Source organism: Hyperoodon ampullatus, assembly GCF_949752795.1.
Source record: "Hyperoodon ampullatus genome assembly, chromosome: 11".
Classification (NCBI taxonomy): Eukaryota; Metazoa; Chordata; class Mammalia; order Artiodactyla; family Ziphiidae; genus Hyperoodon; species Hyperoodon ampullatus.
Genome location: NC_136924.1, coordinates 48116762 through 48137409, shown reverse-complemented (window position 1 = coordinate 48137409; position 20648 = coordinate 48116762). Strand labels below are relative to the sequence as shown.

General features: G+C 38.5%; 1 protein-coding gene across 2 annotated transcripts in view; it reads right to left on the bottom strand.

Moving 5' to 3' along the window:
• The window catches only part of PDZRN4 (PDZ domain containing ring finger 4), a gene marked incomplete at both ends in the record, with an annotated part of 371596 nt that overhangs the window by 56461 nt on the left and 294487 nt on the right, over nt 1–20648 (bottom strand). For both annotated transcript variants that reach the window (XM_079715656.1, XM_079715657.1), the window contains 2 exons: nt 12454–12556; nt 16471–16727. In XM_079715656.1, the coding sequence (XP_079571782.1) occupies nt 12454–12556; nt 16471–16727 (360 nt within the window). The remainder of the gene's footprint in view (nt 1–12453; nt 12557–16470; nt 16728–20648) is intronic.

The window sequence follows — 20648 nt, the reverse complement described above, 5'->3', positions numbered from 1 at the left end:
TTAACAAAATACTAGCAAACCAAATTCAACAGCACATTAAAAGAATCATACACCATGATCAAGTGGAATTTATCCCTCAGATGCAAGAGTGGTTCAGCATACTCAAATCAATAACTGTATACACCATATTAATAGAAATAAAGATAAAAATCATATGATCATCTCAATAGATGCAGAAAAAGCATTAGACAAAATTCAACATCTTTTCATGATTAAAAGCTCTCAACAAATTGGGTATAGAAGGAATGTACTTCAATATAATACAGGCCAAATATCACTAGCCTACAGCTAACATATTCAATGGTGAAGGGTTGAAAGCTTTTCCTCTAAGATCAAGAACAAGACAAGTGTGTCCTCTCTCATCACTCCTACTCAACACAGCACTGGAAATCCTAGCCCAAGTAATTAGTCAAAAAGAAGAAATAAAAAGCAGAAAGGAAAAAGTAAAGTTGTCTCTGTTTGTGGAAGATATGATCTCATATACAGAAAATCCTAAAGATCCCACTGAAAACTATTAGAATTAATCAGTGAATTCAGTGAATTTGCTGGATACAAAATCAACATAGAGTAATCAGTTCCGTTTCTCTACACTAACAATGAAATAGCTGAAAAAGAAATAAAGAATATCCTATTCACAATAACATCAAAAAGAGTAAAATTCTTAGGAGTAAAGTTAACCAAGGGGATGAAAGATCTGTACACTGAAAACCGTAAGACTTTCATGAAAGAAATTGAAAAAGACAAAAATAGGCGGAAAAATATCTCATGTTCATGGAGCAGAAGAATTAATATTGTTATGTCCATATTATCCAAAGCCATATATAAATTTAATGCAATCACTATCAAAATTCCAATGGTATTTTTCACAGAAATTAAAAAAAAACTTAAAATCTGTATGGATGCAGAAAGGTCCCAAATAGCCAAATCAACCTTGAGAAAGAAGAACAAAGCTGGAGGCATCACACTTCCTGATTTCAAACCATATTACAAAGTTATAGTGATCAAAATAGTATGATGCTGCTATAAAAACAGACACATAGACCAGTGGAACAGAGTGAAGAGCCTAGAAATAAACCCAAGCATTTATGGTCAACTATTATTTGACAGGGGAGCCAAGAATAATCAATAGGGAAAAGATAGTCTCTTTGATAAGTGGTACTGGGAAAACTGGTTATTACATGCACAAGAATGAAATTGGGTCCTTATCTTATACCACTTACAAAATTAACTTCAAACAGATTAAATACTTAAATATAAGACCTGAAACTATAAAACTCTTAGAAGAAAATATGAGGACAAAGCCCCTTGACATTGGTCTTGGCAACTATTTTTTGGGTATGACACCGAAAGCACAAGCAACAAAAGCAAAAATAATTAAGTGGGACTACATCAAACTAAAAACTTTCTACACAGAATAAGAAACAATCAACAGAATAAAGAGGCAATGCACAGAATGGGAGAAAATATTTGCAAATCACACATCACATAAAGGGTTAGTATCCAAAATACGTAAGAAACTCTTACAGTTCAACAGCAAAGACAACAACAAAACCACAAATAATCTGATTAAAAATGGGGGTATGGGCTTCCCTGGTGGCGCAGTGGTTGAGAGTCCGCCTGCCAATGCAGGGGACACGGGTTCGTGCCCCGGTCTGGGAAGATCCCACATGCCGCGGAGCGGCTAGACCCATAAGCCATGGCCGCTGAGCCTGCACGTCCAGAGCCTGTGCTCCGCAAGAGGAGAGGCCACAACAGTGAGAGACCTGCGTGCCTCAAAAAAAAAAAAAAAAAAAAAAAATGGGGGTAGAGGACTTGAATAGACATTTTCCTAAAGAAGAGATACAATGGCCAACAAGTACATGAAAAAGCACTCAAATTCACTAATCATCAAGAAAATGCAAATCAAACCCACAATGAAATATCAATCACTTCATACCTGTTAGAATGGCTATCGTCAAAATGATAACTAACGTGTTGGTGAGGATGGGAAGAAAAGGGAACGTAGTGCACTATTAGTGGGAATGTAAATTGGTGCAGCCACTATGAAAACCAGTATGGAGGCACCTCAAAAAATTAAAAATAGAACTACCAAATGATCCAGCAATCCTGAAGGAAACAAAAACACGATATCAAAGAGATATATATCAGCACCCCCATGTTCATTACACCATTATTCACAATAGCTAAGATATGGAAACTACCTAAGTGTCCATCAATCCACAAATGGAAACATAAAATGTGATATATATGTGTATATATATATATCATACATACACATGATATGCACACACACAATGAAATATTATTCAGCCATAAAAAGAAGGAAATCCTGCCATTTCCCACAACGTAGATGGACCCTGAGGGCGTTATGTTAAGTGAAATAAGCCAGACAGAGAAAGGCTATACTGTGTTCTCACTTACATGTGGAATCTAAAAAATCCAAACTCAAAACCAGAGAGTAGAATGGTGGTTGCCAGGGGCTGGGGTTGTGGGGTATGAGGAGATGTGGGTCAAAGGTACAAACTGCCAGCGATAAGGTGAGTAAGTTCCGGGGATCTAATGCACAGCATTTTGATTATAGTTAACAGTACTGTGTTATATACTTGAAAGTTGCTAAGAGAGTAGATCTTAAATGTTCTCATCACACACATAAACATGGTGATCATGTGAGGGGATGGATGTATGAACTAGCCTTATTGTGGTAATCATTTTGCAACATATGCATGTATAAATCATTATGTTGTATATCTTTAATTTATACAATGTTATATCGCAGTTATATTGGGCTGGCCAAAAAGTTCATTTGGGTTTTTCCATATCTTACAGAAAAATCCAAACAAACTTTTTGGCCAATTCAATATTTCAATAAAGCTGGAAAAAATACAGATAGATTTATGATAAAGCACTTCACTGTAGCTTTTTATGATAGCCAAGAAAATCTGGAAAAATAAATACCCAACAAAAAGGTAAATTTTCAGTTATAGAAAAAAAACAATGTACATAAAGAGGGAAACACAGTAAATGTTGACTGTGGTTAACTCAGGTAATACAATTACGGATAATGATATTTAAATTTTTTATTTTGGACTTCAAACACATAGATCAGATTTACCATAATTCTTGGCCCATCTGTATTGTACATGCAAGTTTCCCCTTTACCTATATTAAATTAGATTATTTAATACATAGTGAATACCGGTGGGCTCACCACGTAACTGAGAACTCGGGCATCACCGATAGCTTATGTCTTAAGGGAGAAAAGGTAGAACGATATGCCAATACAAAACATATCCTCTTTAAAGATTCCAACATTTTTTTCAGAGATAATAAATTGGTGGGAAAAAAATCCAAACTAGAATTATTTCCTGTATTTTTCTAATTAAAAAACAAACACTGTATTTAAATAAAACCATTTGTTTCTAGTGCCTACAGACTGCATCTGACATTCTGAATTGGCAAATGTGTATGAGTTAACTTGTTCTAAACACTAAAGCTAAAGCCAGGATGAGAGGGCGCGCTGCTTGCTACAGTTGGTACGACAGACCAGACTATTGTACAGTCTGTACAGACCAGAACAACTACTCACAATGTGTAGCCTTACATGTGTGTGTGCTCTCTTTATAAAAACCCATAAAGTGTCAGTTGATATGTTTGAAATGTTAAAATATTTGTAAACTTTTTAAGGATTTGACTATGCATTTGTGTCACTTTGCTTGTGTATTACATGGAAGAACTAGATGTTGATCATTCCATAACCAACACTAGTGGCTTCACAGAGCTCACATGTGAGGATGTTGTGATTGAAGTGGTCCCTTCAAGAAACAGAGCTAGAACTGGGACCAGACTCCTAGTTTGGATTCCTTTCACTTGATTACATTGCCTCTGAAAGGAACATTGGAATGCTTATTAGTGATTTGCTTTATATTGGAAAAGATAGCTCTTCTTTCTTTGTCCTTATGAAAACTGTTCTTTGAAAGCAGAATAGAAGTCATTGGGAAAATATGATTTCATATGCAAATGTTCACCTTAAACCCAACCTTTCACGAACACCTTTCAGTAATGCAAGGAAATCATCTGAATGTGTATCACTGAGTATCTTCAAACAAAAAGTGAATGTCAGCATTTTGATAAAATTCATATACGTAGTGTAAGGAATCTTCATTTTATATCTAGATTCCTAGTCAAAGAAATGTGCCCTTGGTTACATTGTTTAATCACCAACTTGGAAGGTTCAATTTGCTTTTCATTGTTTTCTTAGGAAATAAAGTTTAGTGTTGTCATAATCAGTGAGGCAAAAGACAGATTTGCCTCATATTTGTTTTATGAAATTACATGACCAAATTAACAGCCATACTAATCTCATTTCTTTCAGTAAGAAACCTAAAAGAATTACAATAACTTTGATGACTATTTCCAAATTTGTGACATTTTCTTTCTAGTCACTTCTTAAGAAGGCCTTTTTTTTTTTTTAAATAGAAAGTCATGACTTAGGAAAATTGTTCAATTTAGTAAACATGGGTATTCATATTAGGAACTTCTGAGTCATCTCTGCTTGTACTATTAGGATTATATAAAATGGGGTTACAAAATCTCAGACTCCATTAAGGCTCAACAGATATAAAATCTAGGACAACCATACAAGGTATTGTGCAAAAGGACATTTTTGAAAATGGAAGAGGATGCTATTCATAATTAAATTTGAACATGGGCTTCCCTGGTCGCGTAGTGGTTGAGAGTCCGCCTGCCGATGCAGGGGACACGGGTTCGTGTCCCGGTCCGGGAAGATCCCACATGCCGTGGAGCGGCTAGGCCCATGAGCCATGGCTGCTGAGCCTGCGCATCCGGAGCCTGTGCTCCACACCGGGAGAGGCCACAACAGTGAGAGGCCCTCATATCGCAAAAAAAAAAAAAAATTGAACAGTATTTGTATATGGAGACAGTTTAGGGCAAACCAGGGCATATGATTATCCTAACACAAACTGAACCCCAGTCATTCTTTACCTACGTAAATTAGCATGTTTATTTACTAGGGTCCTCCAGCTTATAAGTTTGGGGTAAAACATGCACATCTTCTTTGTTAGAAAGGCAACCGAAAACATCCAGATTTTCTTCTTTCATGATCTGGCACAAGTGTATGTTAACTGTTTAACAACAGGGCTGTTAGCTGAATTATTATGGGGAAAAAAAACCAAAGACTTTCACACTTTATTTCAAATTTCTCTTCTACATCAGCTCTCTTCTTCCTTCCCTTCATGTAACCCTTTGTATTTGTTTTCAGGACTCATAAAATAAGAACAGTAGAAGCAATGGTCAATATTTTGTTCACTTATCAAGCAAATGCTGCTGAGTGCCCCCCATGAAGTAGAGCATGTGCTAGGCTTTCCAGGTGATATAAAGGTAATTAGAAGTGGTCACTTCTGTAAAAAAATAAAAACTATATAAAGGTAATTAGAAGTGGTCACTTCTGTAAAAAAATAAAAACTATTTAGAAGAAAAAGATAAGTACATAAATAACTGTAACCCAGGAAATCGCGACAAAAATATTTATAGAATGTAGTAGGGGAGTTCAGTGGTGGGAAAGCGATAGTGAGAAAGGTGTTTCAGGAGCAAAAAGGTCCATAAGTAAAGGCACAGAGGAAGGAAAGCACACTGCTAGAGTTTGACCCCAAGATGCCTGGAAAAATAGGGTGATGACAGACTACAAAGGATCTTCAATGCCAGTCAGAGAATGCTAGAGTTAATTCAAGGAATAGAGTTCTACAACATGATGGACAGGGGAGTGATCCAATGAGAAGTGCATTTGAGAAGTACTGGTCTGGCATGGGAAATGGGATGGACGGCAGACTAGGGACTGGCCCCCAGAGACCAAGACATAGCCTAGAGATAGAGGAATGTCCTAGACAAGGGAGGAAACAGTCATGATATAAAGGAGAAACATGCCACAGAAAGTCTGGACATATAAGCCCCAGTATATGACAACCTGACTGGTTTGGCCTCCATGATTAGGATTTTAATCTGATATAACTGATATGGTGAACTGAAGTGAAGATGCTGGTGTCACATTACTAGACACTTTGCTAAACCAACTCCAAACTGACAGAACAGCATCTTATCTTAAATGTTCAAAGTAATAAAAATATGTTTACACTTCATCTAGATTAGTTTTCAATTCAATACATTTCCCCAAAGAATGAAACTTATTAAGATGATTTTTTTAAATGGATGATTTTATTGCCCCAGTGGTAAGTGGTACAAAGTTATTTAAAATATTTTATTAATAATTCTAAAATGGGACTAATAAGGGGAAGGAAAGGGATTGGTGAACTATAAAGCATCCACTGATTTTAAGAATTCTGAAGATTCTACACTATCACACGCTGCACACTATTTTCTCTTTTCCCTAATATCTACCAGTGTATGGATAACATATAGTCTCTTTATGAGTTATGTTGCATACCCAAACATATTCCTGCTACCACTGCTTTTCAAACTCCTTGATATATTCCTCAGAGATTGTAAGAGTAAGAGCTGTCTACTTGGGGAGACTCTCAGTTCTCTGTCCATTATAGTGTTTCACAGATTTGCTGAATGATCCCTTGATGAGGAATTTACAAACTGGGTATAGGAGTGGATTAGAGACATGTCAAATTCATATCAAATATGAGATTCTATGAGTTTATAAGATATGATTAGCAGAAGTAAATTTTCATGGATACCATTAAAAAATCTATCTCACTGCATATTTCTTTTTATTTCTCCCTATTTTAACCCTTTCCTTAAAAATGTTTAACTGAAACAAAAATGGCACTAGAATTTGAACCCCTGACATAAAGAACAAACACCTTTGTTCAGAATAGCCAAGATATGGAAACAACCTAAGTGTTTGTCAATAGATGAATAGATAAAGAAGATGTGGTATATATATATATATATATACATATATGTATATATATATATATACACACACACACACACATATATATAATATATAATAGTCCATTGTATGTGTATGTATATACATACAATGGAATATTATTCAGCCATGAGAAAGAAGGAAATTCTGTCATTTGTGACAACAGGGATGGACCTTGAGGACATTATGCTAAGTTAAATAAGCTAGATAGAGAAAAAAATATGCATGATATCACTCACCTGGAACATAAAGAAAACAAAATAAAGTCAAACTCTTAGAAACAGAGAGTAGAAAAATAGTTTTCAGGGATAGAGGGGTGAGGTAAATAGGGAGAGGACAGTAAAACAGTACAAATTTTAAAAGAAAAAAAGAACACACAGCTATTAGAAAGGGAGAGGATATCTGTTATAACTGCATGGTGGTCTAAAGCTCCTTTCCAATTCCCTTGTGCAAAAGGTGGAAAGGGATTGTGCTGCTCAAATGTTGGTCCATGCAGACAATAATGAGAATCCTCATATATTCCTGCATCAAATATTGAGCATCCACTATGAGACAGGTGATGTCAGGCAATGATGAACACACAGGTGAGGCCTCTGCCCTCACAGCCTAGAAAGGAGCCACACAGCTCTATATGTGCACACTAAGGAAACTTTTCTGAAAGTTGGCTCACAAATCATGAAGCTGCTCAAAAAGATATGATTAAAATCTCACTAATGCTTATCCTCTTGTTAACTACTTTTTTGAATGAACATCTTCCTGATTCATAATTCTCTTTTCTTTAACTATGTAAGAGAGGGATTATATACTTAAATTCTCACAAATATTCTGCACATATTCACAGGAATCCAGCTCTGGGAAATAAATTTTGCAAAATGACACTTCTCAGCATAGCACAAGGGTTTACTTATGCTTTGCATAAGAATTGCCAAGAGGAAGCTAATTAATATGCTAAATGCTCTTTCTTGTTTGTAGATACTAGCCCAAGTTTGGGTTTCAGTTAACATTATATAGAACTCTGACACATACTTGTCTTTCTCTCTTTTCTACCTTTAATACCTCTCCAAGCAAACTTCTAAATTCTCTTTCATAGTGATGACAATGTACACACAAGGGCAACTCTATGTGCACTTAACTCAGGCTATTGGATATGTTTCTTCAACTTAATCTTAGGGGGAGGAATAAAAACAACTTCAAGCAGCATTTCTAAATGATAAAAATCACCAAGCCCAGAAATGTTGCTTAAATTCCTTGCTTGTCTTGGCTAACATGATGTTTTATACTATCCAAATGTTGTACTTATTAATTTTCTGACTCTCCTCTATCAACACTGAGTTTTGAGAGCTGATGGCAAATAGTGCAGAAAATTCAACGTCTTCCTTGCATTCCGGCAGTAGCAAACATACCTTTATTAGGAGTTGGACAAAAGAGCTCTGTTTTCTCAAAGCCTTTCCCTTTAAATTATTTCTGGTAAAGGCCGGATTTGAGATTTGCCTCTGACTTGCTAAAGGCTATTTATGATTTATTTCAACCTTTAGCTGGCTCTAGGAATAAAAAGAAAAAAATGAACAAAGTTGAAAATACAGAAAAAGGAGTGCTTAATCTTCGGTATTTCAGTGGAAATGAGTCGGCACCCTGACTCTTATGATGGCTGCATTGTGTAAATTTTGATATTTTTATTTTTTCCCTCAAAAATGAAATTAAAATCCTTTACATTTTTAATTAGAAAACAGTGCCATCATTTTTTAAAAAGATCAAATTTCAAGCTGTGAGTCTTTTAATACAGGCTGGTCTGCTGAGACTTTTCTGAAGCACTGGGGGGAAATTTAAAACCCGGTCAAATAATTTTCTGAGGCAAAGTGGTGATAGGCCATGGTGAGATATGGGTGTCATAAAAATTTCATAGTGGTCCCTAACACACCAGAGTCACCATAGCATTGACACATTGAGTATAATATCTCCAAAGAAGCATTTGCTGTCTATCATGGCTCTGAAGGGAGCTGTTACCATCTATCAATGCAATAATCTGCATGTTAAAGAGTCCCTAAATATGTATTTACAAGATAGTCAGATCTGTTTTGGTCTATTGGGTCAATAAGCCACACACTAAAAGTCCCTAAATATGTATTCACAAGATAGACAGATCACCTTTGGTTCACTGAGTCAATAGTAAGTAGGCCTTTAAAAAGGTGCCTAAATAGTTGCATAGTTTGTTTTTCAGCAAGTTCAGAAATTCAGTTCTGTACTCTTTTTTGTCTTTTAAGAGTAGGTTTATTATGCTAGTTCCAGTGGATGCCAGAAGCTGAGTTTCACTCTGGTCTATGATATTTTGCTTTCGAAAAGTCAGAAGAAAAAACCCACCCTAGCACAAACTATATTAAAGCTACGAGGCAAGGAATGGAAGTGCAGACACACAGGCAAAGCCCTCCGGGCCAGGATGAATGCTGTGTTTTCAGACTATGTCTTACCCCTGCCTCTGTCACCGGTCAGCTTCCAGCCTCCCCACCCACCTCCGACTGCTCTGCTGGAGACTCTGCTGGAGGCTCTGCTTGCCCATCTTAGAGCTCATTTCAGCAACAGAGGGATCTTACGAGGGCTGCAGAACCCGGCCCTGCTCTCCACCAGCTACTCATGCTGAGTTCACCACCTACCACTGCCCGTCACCCTTGCCCCCAGAGCACACCGGCCTCTGCTGTTCCTGGAGCCCACCCGCTGTGGTCCTGCTTCTGGTCCCCTGTACTATCCCTTCCCTCTCTCTGGAAAGCTCCTCTCTCAGAATCCACACGGCTAGCTCTTTTACTCTCTTTAGGTCTTTTAAGAGAGAGGCCCTCCCTGACCACCCTGTATAAGAGGGCAACACCTCATCCCAACACCATGCATTTCCTTCCTCTGTTACCCACACTGCTGTTGTCCACTAGCAGTTAATCACCATCTGATATAATATGTCTTTACTTACTTGTTTCTTGTCCTTCTCTTTCTCCTAAAGGTTAAACTCCATTGGGGCAGAGGCTTCATCAATCACAAACTTAGATAAGAACCTGGCATATTTTTTTAAACTGCTTATTAAATATTTATGGTACAACTGAATGAAAGCAGATGGAAAGGAGTCCTGTCTCTACTTTTTCGATTGCCTATTGATGTGTTTTCATGTTTAGGTTGAAGAGGAATGAGTATCTCTTTCTGAGATGAAGTCCTCTGGCCATTAGACATCTGTTTTCCATAATACTCTCTAAGTGGCACAAAACAGGTCCTTCCTGAAAGACCACTGCATTCACTGCCTTCCCACAGCTACTGGGTTATAACAGAGTTCCTGGAGAAGCTGGGGTCATCTGAGCCTGTCACAGAAACACTTGACCAGCGTGCTTCTAAGTGTAATACTGTGTAAAGGCAGTATTTCTAAATCTCCCTGTCCACAGTCAGCTCTGGTGATAGCAGTGGACTGACTAAATCTCACAGTATCATCTGATGCAAACAAGAGGGATGGCATGTGGCACTCTGCCATGTTAGCATCACAGACTGAGGTGTACTGGGTAGAGCCATTCTCTCCTAAGCTTGGTCAGTAATCCTTGGGGTATTCCCCAGTGCCTCCACCCCTACTATTAGCCATGCAGATATTCTCAAATGTATCCCTTCTCAAGACTGAAGCCTGTCACAGTAACTTCTTCCTTATTTAAATTTCATGGAAATATTCTTTATTTCAATAACTCAGAAAGGTGACTTTGGCAAGAGAATCACAGCTGACAGCAAAGCAATGACTATGGCAGTGTGATTAGTAGAGGTTGCAGGCTACAGAAGGCCTGTCTGAGCATCTACCACTGTCATCACACTGATGCTGGCCTCTACTAAGGACTGACATTGGTCAGAAAAGAGGATGTAGTTCAGCAATAGTCATCACTATAGAATCTGTCTGTATTGTAATAGTCAAAGATATGCTAATTAATTAAAGAATTTTTACTGTGAATCTGCTTAGCCTAAGCAAGTCTTTCTCCCATGTCCTCCCCTAGCACACAGATGTATTATTATTATTTTTTTTTTTGCGGTACACAGGCCTCTCACTGTTGTGGCCTCTCCCGTTGCCAGAGCACAGGGTCCAGACACACAGGCCCAGCGGCTGTGGCTCATGGGCCCAGCTGCTCCGCGGCATGTGGGATCTTCCCGGACCGCGGCACGAACCCATGTTCTCTGCATCAGCAGGTGGACTCTCAACCACTGTGCCACCAGGGAAGCCCCACAAATGTATTTCAATAAAGCTTTAAGGCACAAACGAAATAAAAAGCTGAAGTGATCTAGATAAATCCATTCCCCAAACCCAAAGCAATTAATTAACTGAAAGAAAAACATCATTTAATCTTGAATTATTTGGATAAGTGACTCAACTTTGTAATTTATTTTGCATGAATGGGCAAAACTTAATGGCTATTTCAGTGTATACTACTACTTAAGCAGATTTATAAAATAAAATTTTCAATCAAATTAATGGAGAGGAGGGGATAAGAAATTAACATGAACAACAGCAACAAAACCATCAACTCAGATACTAGGTATCATCGCACACCCTTCCAAATTCTGGCTGGAAAGAAGTAATGATTTCTGTAATCCCCAGCAATGACTTTTGCAGGGGCAAGATTTCAAATAAACATCTATTTGCTTTAGGTGAGCTTCACTGAATCGGCCTTATTTGATTTCAGATACTCCTAAGGGAAGAGATTTCAGGATTTCCTGGTTGTAAAATGGAAAAGAACATTTTGCTGAACTTGTATGATACCATCGAAAGCATTAAAAGGGCAGGTAATCACAGGTTCTTTGCCTGTTTACCAGAGCTTCTTTACCTCCTCAATCTACTTTATTTCCAAATGTCAGAGTAGTCTGAAACCTTTCAAAGATTTATAGACTGCAGAAGCAAAGGAAATATTAGGATAAATTCTTTAACTTTTGTGAAAGCTTTTAAGTAATTAATAGATGGGCTTTTGGAGTTGTTTCATAACACGGTACAGATACTCTGACATGTACCGTGTGAAGGCTAAACATGGTTTAACAACAAAGGACATGAGGTCATCTCTCAATCTAGAAAGTCAGGGAAACTGCTCTTTAGAGTACTTGAGTCATTAAAAAAAAAATTGAATTTGTGAAGGGGAATAAAAATAATATAAGATTTAGTTTATCAGTTAAAATCAAAATACTACACAATGAATGAAAATAGTAAATACAGTCTCGGTTTTAAATATAATTTCTTTTCCAAACTCTACTTGGAAATTCTCTTATATTACAAAAAGAAGAAAAAAAATATAGATGCCATAATATTATTTATACAAAGCAACAAAAATGTGAGCAAATTATTTTCAGGCTTGTATTATAAAAATGTTTTCCAATATACTTAAAATACTAGTGCCAAATAGCTGAAACAAATATTTAAAAGCTCTTACCTTAGATATATAATAGACAATAGAGTTCTCACAGTAATAAATTAATTTTTTCTTTGTTATGCAAAACGCCTCAACCATAACTTCATGAAGAAATGTGAAGTGATGTGAAAATGATCTTACCTCATATTCAAAGTCCTCTGTTCTGTCTGCATCAGCAGGCAAGCTGGAAAGATACTCATTGTCCTCATAAAATTCATGCTCCATCGGATGAAGAGAATGGCAGCTATGGGGAATGTAGCAATATGATAGGAATGGATCAAAAGCGTTGTTCCCAAGATTAAAACTAATTTTAGAATTTCACTTTAGTTTTCACTGCTCGCCAATAAGACCTTTAGTGATCTAGCCTTTAAATGAACTACACCGCAGAAAGAGCAACTGCTTTTCTTTCTCCCCCTATATGAAGTCCATCAATTTGATTTTCTGAGAGGATACTAAGATAATGGCTCACGGTCGAGCTTCATTCTGTGAAGGGGCGGATGTGCGACCTCCCCCCGCCGTGGTGCTATATTGATGCTCTGGCCTCCTTCCATTCCATCGAATGGACTTGCGCCATGCGTTGGTGTGTGGCATTTGAGACTGAAGTCTACCCAAAGGTGGGTATTTTATAACAAAGTACTCCCAATTTCCTAATTACAGCCTCAAACCGGTTCTGAAGTCTGATTTTTTTTTTTTTTTTTTTTGCAGTACGCGGGCCTCTCACTGTCGTGGCCTCTCCCGCTGCGGAGCACAGGCTCCGGACGCGCAGGCTCAGCGGCCATGGCTCACGGGCCCAGCCGCTCCGCGGCATGTGGGATCCTCCCGGACCGGGGAACGAACCCGTGTCCCCTGCATCGGCAGGCGGACTCTCAACCACTGCGCCACCAGGGAAGCCCCTGAAGTCTGATTTTAAATGCACAGTCGACCCTCCGTGTCCTTGGGTTCTGCATCCGAGTATTCAACCAACCCCAGATCAAAACATCGAAACTTTAGTTTTATTTCCAACCTTGAGGCTATCCCAGCTACCTCGCAGGAGCCATGTGAGGGGCCCAGTGGATAGATGAATGTAAAGACAGACGTTTCCAGACGTGGTGGGCTGTGTACTGGGACAGTGGGGGGAAGAAGCGTGGTAGCACGTGATGCTGGTGGGTGTGGGGCAGGGGCCTGCTGACTGTGAGGGGCACTTCAGGAGGGAGGAGGATGAAGGCCGTGGTACCGTGGTAGGAGTGATGCTCTGCCTTCTCGACGTAAATGGTGCTGTGTATGCCAACCTCCCACCACCTCTGTCTCTCTGTTAAGCAACTTAATCCTGGCATGGACAAATAAAGTTGTTATCTGTACCCCCCCCAAAAAAAGTCGAATCTGAGGTTGGTTGAATCCTTGAATGAGGAACCCGTGGATGTGCAGGTAGGGTGGGCACTGGGGTTTTCAGATTGTAAATCGTACTCACATTGCCCCCATTTCTTAAGATTTCCTTCCTCATTCTCCCTCATAACCCGCGTCTTTCCCTCTTTGATAAAGGGCATGTCCACAAATATTAAAGAACGTTTATGGTGATAACTCACTGGAAACTCCTATAAGCCACAGGTTTTCATAATCCCTTTAGAAAATTTCTCAGGACAAAGAGAACTGATGGAGTGAAGGAAATGAAGAGGACCCAAGGCATTGTATATTACTTCTATGTATCCTTTAACTTTTGGGAAATGTTTTACATAATTTATAGAAGTCCTTTCAAATTGCTATATGCCATGATAGAGACACTATAGATTATACAATATGAAAGCTAAACACAGTTGAACAGCAAAGGGCATGAGGTCCTCTATTAGAATTTCCAAGTCAGTGAAAAGGCTTAAGTGCAATTAACCAAGCTGGTTTCAGGTGAGACCTCTAAGCTCAGCCATTTTGGACATTATGAAAAAACTGGAGTTAGTAGCATAAATTAGTTCCCTCATCACTAGCTGAAATGCCAGAGAGATTCATCCTGGTGCCCTCACACAGTCAGTGTAAATACTCTACCAGCCTCTTCTCACTATACTCTAATATTCTTTAATTTTCACGCAAATAGCAAAAGCAGTACAGTTAGTATCTTGCTTGCTGGTCTAACAGGTGAACACTCCTAGCTTAAAGCTGGACTGGCTTTTTTTTTTTAACTTTTTTTTTTATATTGGAGTATAGTTGATTAACAATGTTGTGTTGGTTTCAGGTGTACAGAAAAGTGATTCAGTTATACATATACATGTATCTATTCTTTTTCAAATTCTTTTCCCATTTAGGTTGTTACATAATATAAGCAGAGTTCCCTGTTGAGAAGCCCATTTGGACTGGTAAAACATCAGTGCCTGCTATGTGGGGCATCTGATGTGTTTCCCTGGTCTTTGGCTTAGTAAGTAGGAAGTCCTGCTGTGAAGAACATCTTATTAATTCAGTAAACATTTACCAAGTATCTACCAGATGCCAGGCCCTATGCCAATTGCTGGAAATCGGTTGGTGTCTTTTTAATTGGGTAGAGCAGCAAAGTGGGAATTTTAATATAGTGAGGGGACACCTCGAGAGTACCTACTACAGTCCTAAGAAGTCTGCTAGAAGAGGTTACCTTTCAGCTATGATCTGTAGGACTTGGGAAGGACACAGCATACTGGTTAAGGGAGTGGGCAGTGGAGTCAGACCTCTTGGGCTCAGGAGCCTGGCCCTATTTGCTTCCTTGCTGTATGACCTTGCCGATTACATTTGTTTCCTCATCTGTGACATGGGGATGGTAATAATATAATGTACGCCTTCAGAATGTTTTTATGAGGAATAAATGAGTTAATAATTGTAAAACACTTGGAATACTCCCTAAAACATGTTAAGTTAGCTAATAAATGTTAGCTATTATTCATTCAAGAAAGTATTTATTGGATGGCTACTCTGTGTCACACTCTACTAATGAATATTGTATATTTGTTTGCTTGTGTATTTTTCATCTCCCCTGTAGAATATAAGCTCTAGGAGGCAGTGGATTTATCTTTTGTTCCCAGTTTTATGCCCAGTACCTAGTTCCAGTGCCTGACACAAGGGGCTATTTAATAAGTAAGGGATAGATGACTAGAATCGTAGGTCAGACAAACAGAGCCCCTGTCCTCCTGGAACTTGAAGTTTCAAAGAGTGGTTTCCTAAGCATGGCTGCACATTAAAATTGCCTAGGGAAATTTTTTAAAAATTCTAATGCCTGGGTTTTGGCCTGAGGTGAGATTGATCTGGGCATTGCATTGATATTGCTTTTCAAAGTTCCCAGGTGATTCTAATGTACACGTGTGGACCACTGAGATGGACTTAACAGAAGCCAATAAAGGACAGGCGGGTGTCATGACCAAGTGTACATTTTACTAAATGGAGCATGGATTGCATTAGGCAGTGAAAATGCAGGCTAAAGAGACTACTGCTCTTATAAATCAAGCTCTCAATAATGTTTGAATATTTGCTTAAAAGTTCACAGAACAAAGTGTGTGGAGCAAAACAGACTTCCAAAGCTGCAAGGGTAGCATTATTTGAATAAACTATCTCTAACTGCCTTTAACTCAGGTAAAAATTGAAAAGAAATATTCCTTTAATAATTCCTTATTCTGTAGCTCTATACTTCCTCTTGGACAGCCAGGATCTTTGGTTCACGTCTCAATATATAGGTAATTGCTTCCTTTGGAGAATTGCACTTTAATAAATTTCCTAGCTTATCCTTTAAAGAAGAGAAAAGCAAAAGAGAAAAAGAGAGAGAGGCGACCCACAGAGAAGAATATAGTGCCAACATGCCACTTCTGGGTCTGTCTTAACAAGGTTTTTGGCAGCTTCGGTGAGAAAAGCTATTTCCCTGACCAGTTCTCATGAGCTGTGTGAGGCTTGTGATGACTGGAAATATGAAGATGAACGAGTCAGAGCCAGACTTTTTCACTCAGCATCTCAGCAAGTATGATTCCTGAGCTGAAACAACTGTGTAGGTCAGGAAAAGTAAGAGCAGGACAGCTGAGAACTAATTGGATGGAGACACAGTTACAGACACTTTCCATACAGAACTGGGAGCTTGTCTCCATAATTGTCAACTTGCTACAGTGACTGTTTCTTCCCAACACCTACTTTCAAGGACGAATGACAACAAATATGGCTTTGGGAGAAATGACAGAAAAATACCTGTCTGAGAGCAGAAATGGACAGATGTCGGGCACTGGAGGGGTGGGTGGCCTAAGTTTGGCCAGGGCCATGATATGTTCAAAGGTGATGTCCGTCTGAGTGCTGGCATTCACGAGCCTCACTTCTGGGGCCGTCCCATAGGCTGGTTTACTGAGAGGTGTTCGCCTTAGCACCTGGACCACAATGGGCTCCTTGGCATTTCGAAAAGCTTCCACTGCCTCTTCATGGGTGGCCTTTGAGAGATCCTTCCCATTGACCTGAAAAGATAAAAGGACATTGCTCATCTCAGAGGGAAGAACAGAGAGACTGTCATGATAGATTAAAAAAAGGTGGGCAGGGGAGGCTTACACCAGCTCTGCTATGAATTTTGTAAAGGAATATTTAATCAGACATTGACATTTATTGAACTCTTCATCAGCAGGAGAAAGTGAAGGATACTAGGAAAACAGTTATTTCTTGTACCTTTAGGAAGCACATCGTCAGAATTATTAGTAAAGATTTCAAAACTTAAACAGCACACAAGCCTCAGCAAATGTTCAAAATCTTCAGCTAGGTAGAAATGTTAAGTATATCCTTTTTAAAAAATGATCTATCAATCTCTTGGTGGTATTTTCAATATTTAATCAGTCTTACTGACTTGCAATCTAATGTTGGGTGATATTGTCAAATTTCTTTCATATTCATCATTTTTATCCAAGACCAAATTATTGCTCACATGCATATTATCCTAAATCTTTGCTATTCAAAGTGAGGTCCATAGGCCAGCAGCATAAGAGATTAGAAATGCGGAATCCCTGGCCCTATCCCAGACCTACTAAAGGAGAACTGGCATTTCAACAAGATTCCCATTGATTTATACGCACAAGAAAGTAGCACTGCTCTAAAACACCTCTGAGTGAGCATACCATGTCCCTTGCCTCCTTGCTTGTTTTCATTTATACCAGTTTATGACTCTCCAGCGTAGCCCTGGACATAACAAAGGAAGAGGTGATGTTTGTCTTTGCCCTCCATCACTGTTTCTCAGTTGGGCCAACCATTGGCATTTGGGAGATAAAAATTATTCTTTTAGTGATGCTCTCCCACACCTGCTTATTTAGGGCCATTGATGTTCCCCCACATTTTTGGCACTCAAAACAGCCACACTCTTTTCTGATCACCCTCTTGAGAGGCAGTACAGAGACTTCTCTCAAGTTGTCATCAATTTATTTCCCTAAAATAGGTCCTGATAACAGCCTCTTAGTGGAAGTTGTGTTTTCATAAAGGACTACAGAATCCTGAAAGAACTTCAAAACTCCCACCCACAATGAATCAATAATATTGGCTTTTGCAAATAGGAAGACATACTTGGGAGTACAGTACTGTGCTCAAAACCCCTGAAATTATACCATTTCTAGACAATTAAACTACCCGCCTGTTGGTGAGGCTCTGATAACTGCTATGCACCAATAAATCCTTAGAGATCCCTGGGTGCCTTCAAAAGAAGCAAAGGGAATCACTGAGTTGCAGCCAGAGAGTGATTGGCTGACATTCAAATGAGCACATTTTCTCTCCCTGAATAGACAAAGAATATGTGCATGCTCAAAGCAAATGTGGGGCATTTGGGGGTAAATGATACAATGCCAGGTAGAAATCATCATGTCCTGTAGAGATAGGCTTAATGACCTGGAGGAGCTAATTTGCTCAATCGACCCTGAAAGAGTTAATGTGCCTTCAGAAATTGAGCAATTAAGTTTCCTCACCAGCACCATATGACCCAGTACAGTTCTCGAATAACTAGTAAGAAACACCAGTTGGAGATTTGGGTGTGTACCTACCAATGTGCACACTCACTAATCTGTGCATTTACTCTCTCATTCTTTTCTCCACAAACTAAACTTAAACATTCCCACTGAGTTTTCTCTGGCACAACCTTGGAATGGCTTGATGACTTTGGGCATACAGGAGGATGTGAACGCGGGACACCTACTGACCAGCATTCATTCCTTGAGCTGCTGTTGGATGACAGGCACTCTGGGCTGAGGCCACCACTCCTGAAGACCTGCAGTCAGCAAATGATAAGAGAAGTTCCAGGATGGAAAGCACAACCTAAAATCTGGCCTCTCATGATGAATAGCGTCATCCTTTGTGTCTCATATTGTGGTCAGTATTTATAAATCCCAGGGTTATGGATGATGATCCCGTGATAGATAATACTGCTCTGTCAGTATCTATGTGTTAGGGAAGAATTGCCCTTTTGTCCACATGTTTCCTGCTTCATGGTGTCCCTTCAACTTAGTGAATATTCACTCGTACAAGATTTCATACCCTTCCTTCTCTGAAAAGAACTCCCGGTCACAATCTGTTATCAACTATTTAAAATCTACTGGAATTATGTCAATAATGTTACCTTTTCCTATAAACCTTGCATCTGGAGTAACTCTTAACAATGGCAGAATGAAAGAAGACAGAGCCCTTTTTGAAGGAACTTCAAGCAATATCTGAGGGTAAGGGGAAAATAATTTGTGGCCATGGTTTCTTCCAGTCATACATTAAATCCTACTAATGCATAAATTGTGTGTCATTAAATAATGAACAGACAAATGCCATTATTCTATTTCTTCCCCAAGGTGGCTCAGTACCTTGTCTACAATCTAGTCTTGATATTCCTTTGTTTCTTATTTGTTTTAGTGATCTTCAAAGCAAGAATAATTTTTAAAAAGTGAGTTCCTTACTGATAATGATTATTTATTTTATGTTCCAATAAGGTAAATAAGATTATTTTTGCAAAGTTCAGAAAAGTATAAAAAGTTCTGCAGAAACATAAAAATTGCTGGAGAGTATTTTAGGCTGTGAAATTATTAGTTCTTATTGTAATGCTTAGTATATGCAGATATTAGCTTTCATACAGCAAGATCAATAGCTATTGATTCTAAGAACTGTACATTCATTCATTTACAATCATGGCATTTATATGCAAATTTCATTTTTTTTTCCTTTAAGATAATCAAATACAGTCTTAAAAAAGGACAGTCAATATAATCTCAAGTATCTTACTTCCCCATTGGGAACGCTCTTTTCTTCCAGTTATCATGTAGCTGACCTCTATTTTCATAAGCTATTTAATATCTCTCGAAGTAAAGAAGTCTATGACCTTTAAAGGCTCTGCTGCCCCATGTGATCCCTTAGAAAATGTAAGCACTGATGATACAAAACACTTTTTTTTTTCACTTCACTTGAAGTTCATCAACATACTGTTAGCCTACCAAAAGGTCACCCTTTTATAAATTATGCCTTTCACAACAGAAAAAAGATTAGCTTTAATTGGGATTTTCTGGCAGTTGCTTTGCTCAGTTATCATCAGTTTCAGCTAGGGAGAAGAATAATGTTGGAAGAATACCTGAGGTTTTAATCCTATAGAAAAATTCTGTAGTAAACTAACAAATAAATGAATAGCAAAACTTTGTTTTTTTCCAAATGATTAGATCCTAAACCAACAAGGTATTTGGTATTTCATGGTGCCATATCCTTATCATTCTATTTATTTTCCATCATATTCTCTCCATCCCTCCCTTTACTCCTCCTTCCCTCTTCCTTCCTCCCTGTCTCAATCTTGGTTTTGTGTGGACAACATATATGAAATGAAACTGGAGAAGGAGAAGCCGCCTATTAAATGTGTTCCAGTTAATACAGGTAGTTAAGAGTGTCGATCCAAACTGTTCTAGGTGCCTAGTAAACTTGAAGGAAGCAGAAGTGCTGGAAGTTGATTTTCAGGAGAAAAAAACTGGACGAAGGGTGTTGGGAGCAAAACTGATGGGAGGAAATGAAAGGTCATTTGAAAATTAAAAAAGATATACCAATATATTATGGGGTGTGCTTTAAAGTGTACATGTGGAAGGGTTTCAAGAAGCCTGGTGATTTGATTTAAGCAGGGTGTAGAGAAAAAGACCTTTTTCTTTTTGTTAAATGGAATGAGTGAGAGGTTAGAGTGTCATAATAAACAAGAGAAGTATATGAGATAATTCCCTCTATTACTCTAACATCTGGCTTTTTGAGAACTGTGGCCAAAACTGATTTGGTTCTAAAGCTACCTAGCAACTAGAGTATAACTGAAAAGACTCATGGAATTGCTGTTTGATAAGAGGCTTGTGGCCCCAGAATGGGGTGACTGGACTCTGAAATGGTGATTAAGTTACCTGATT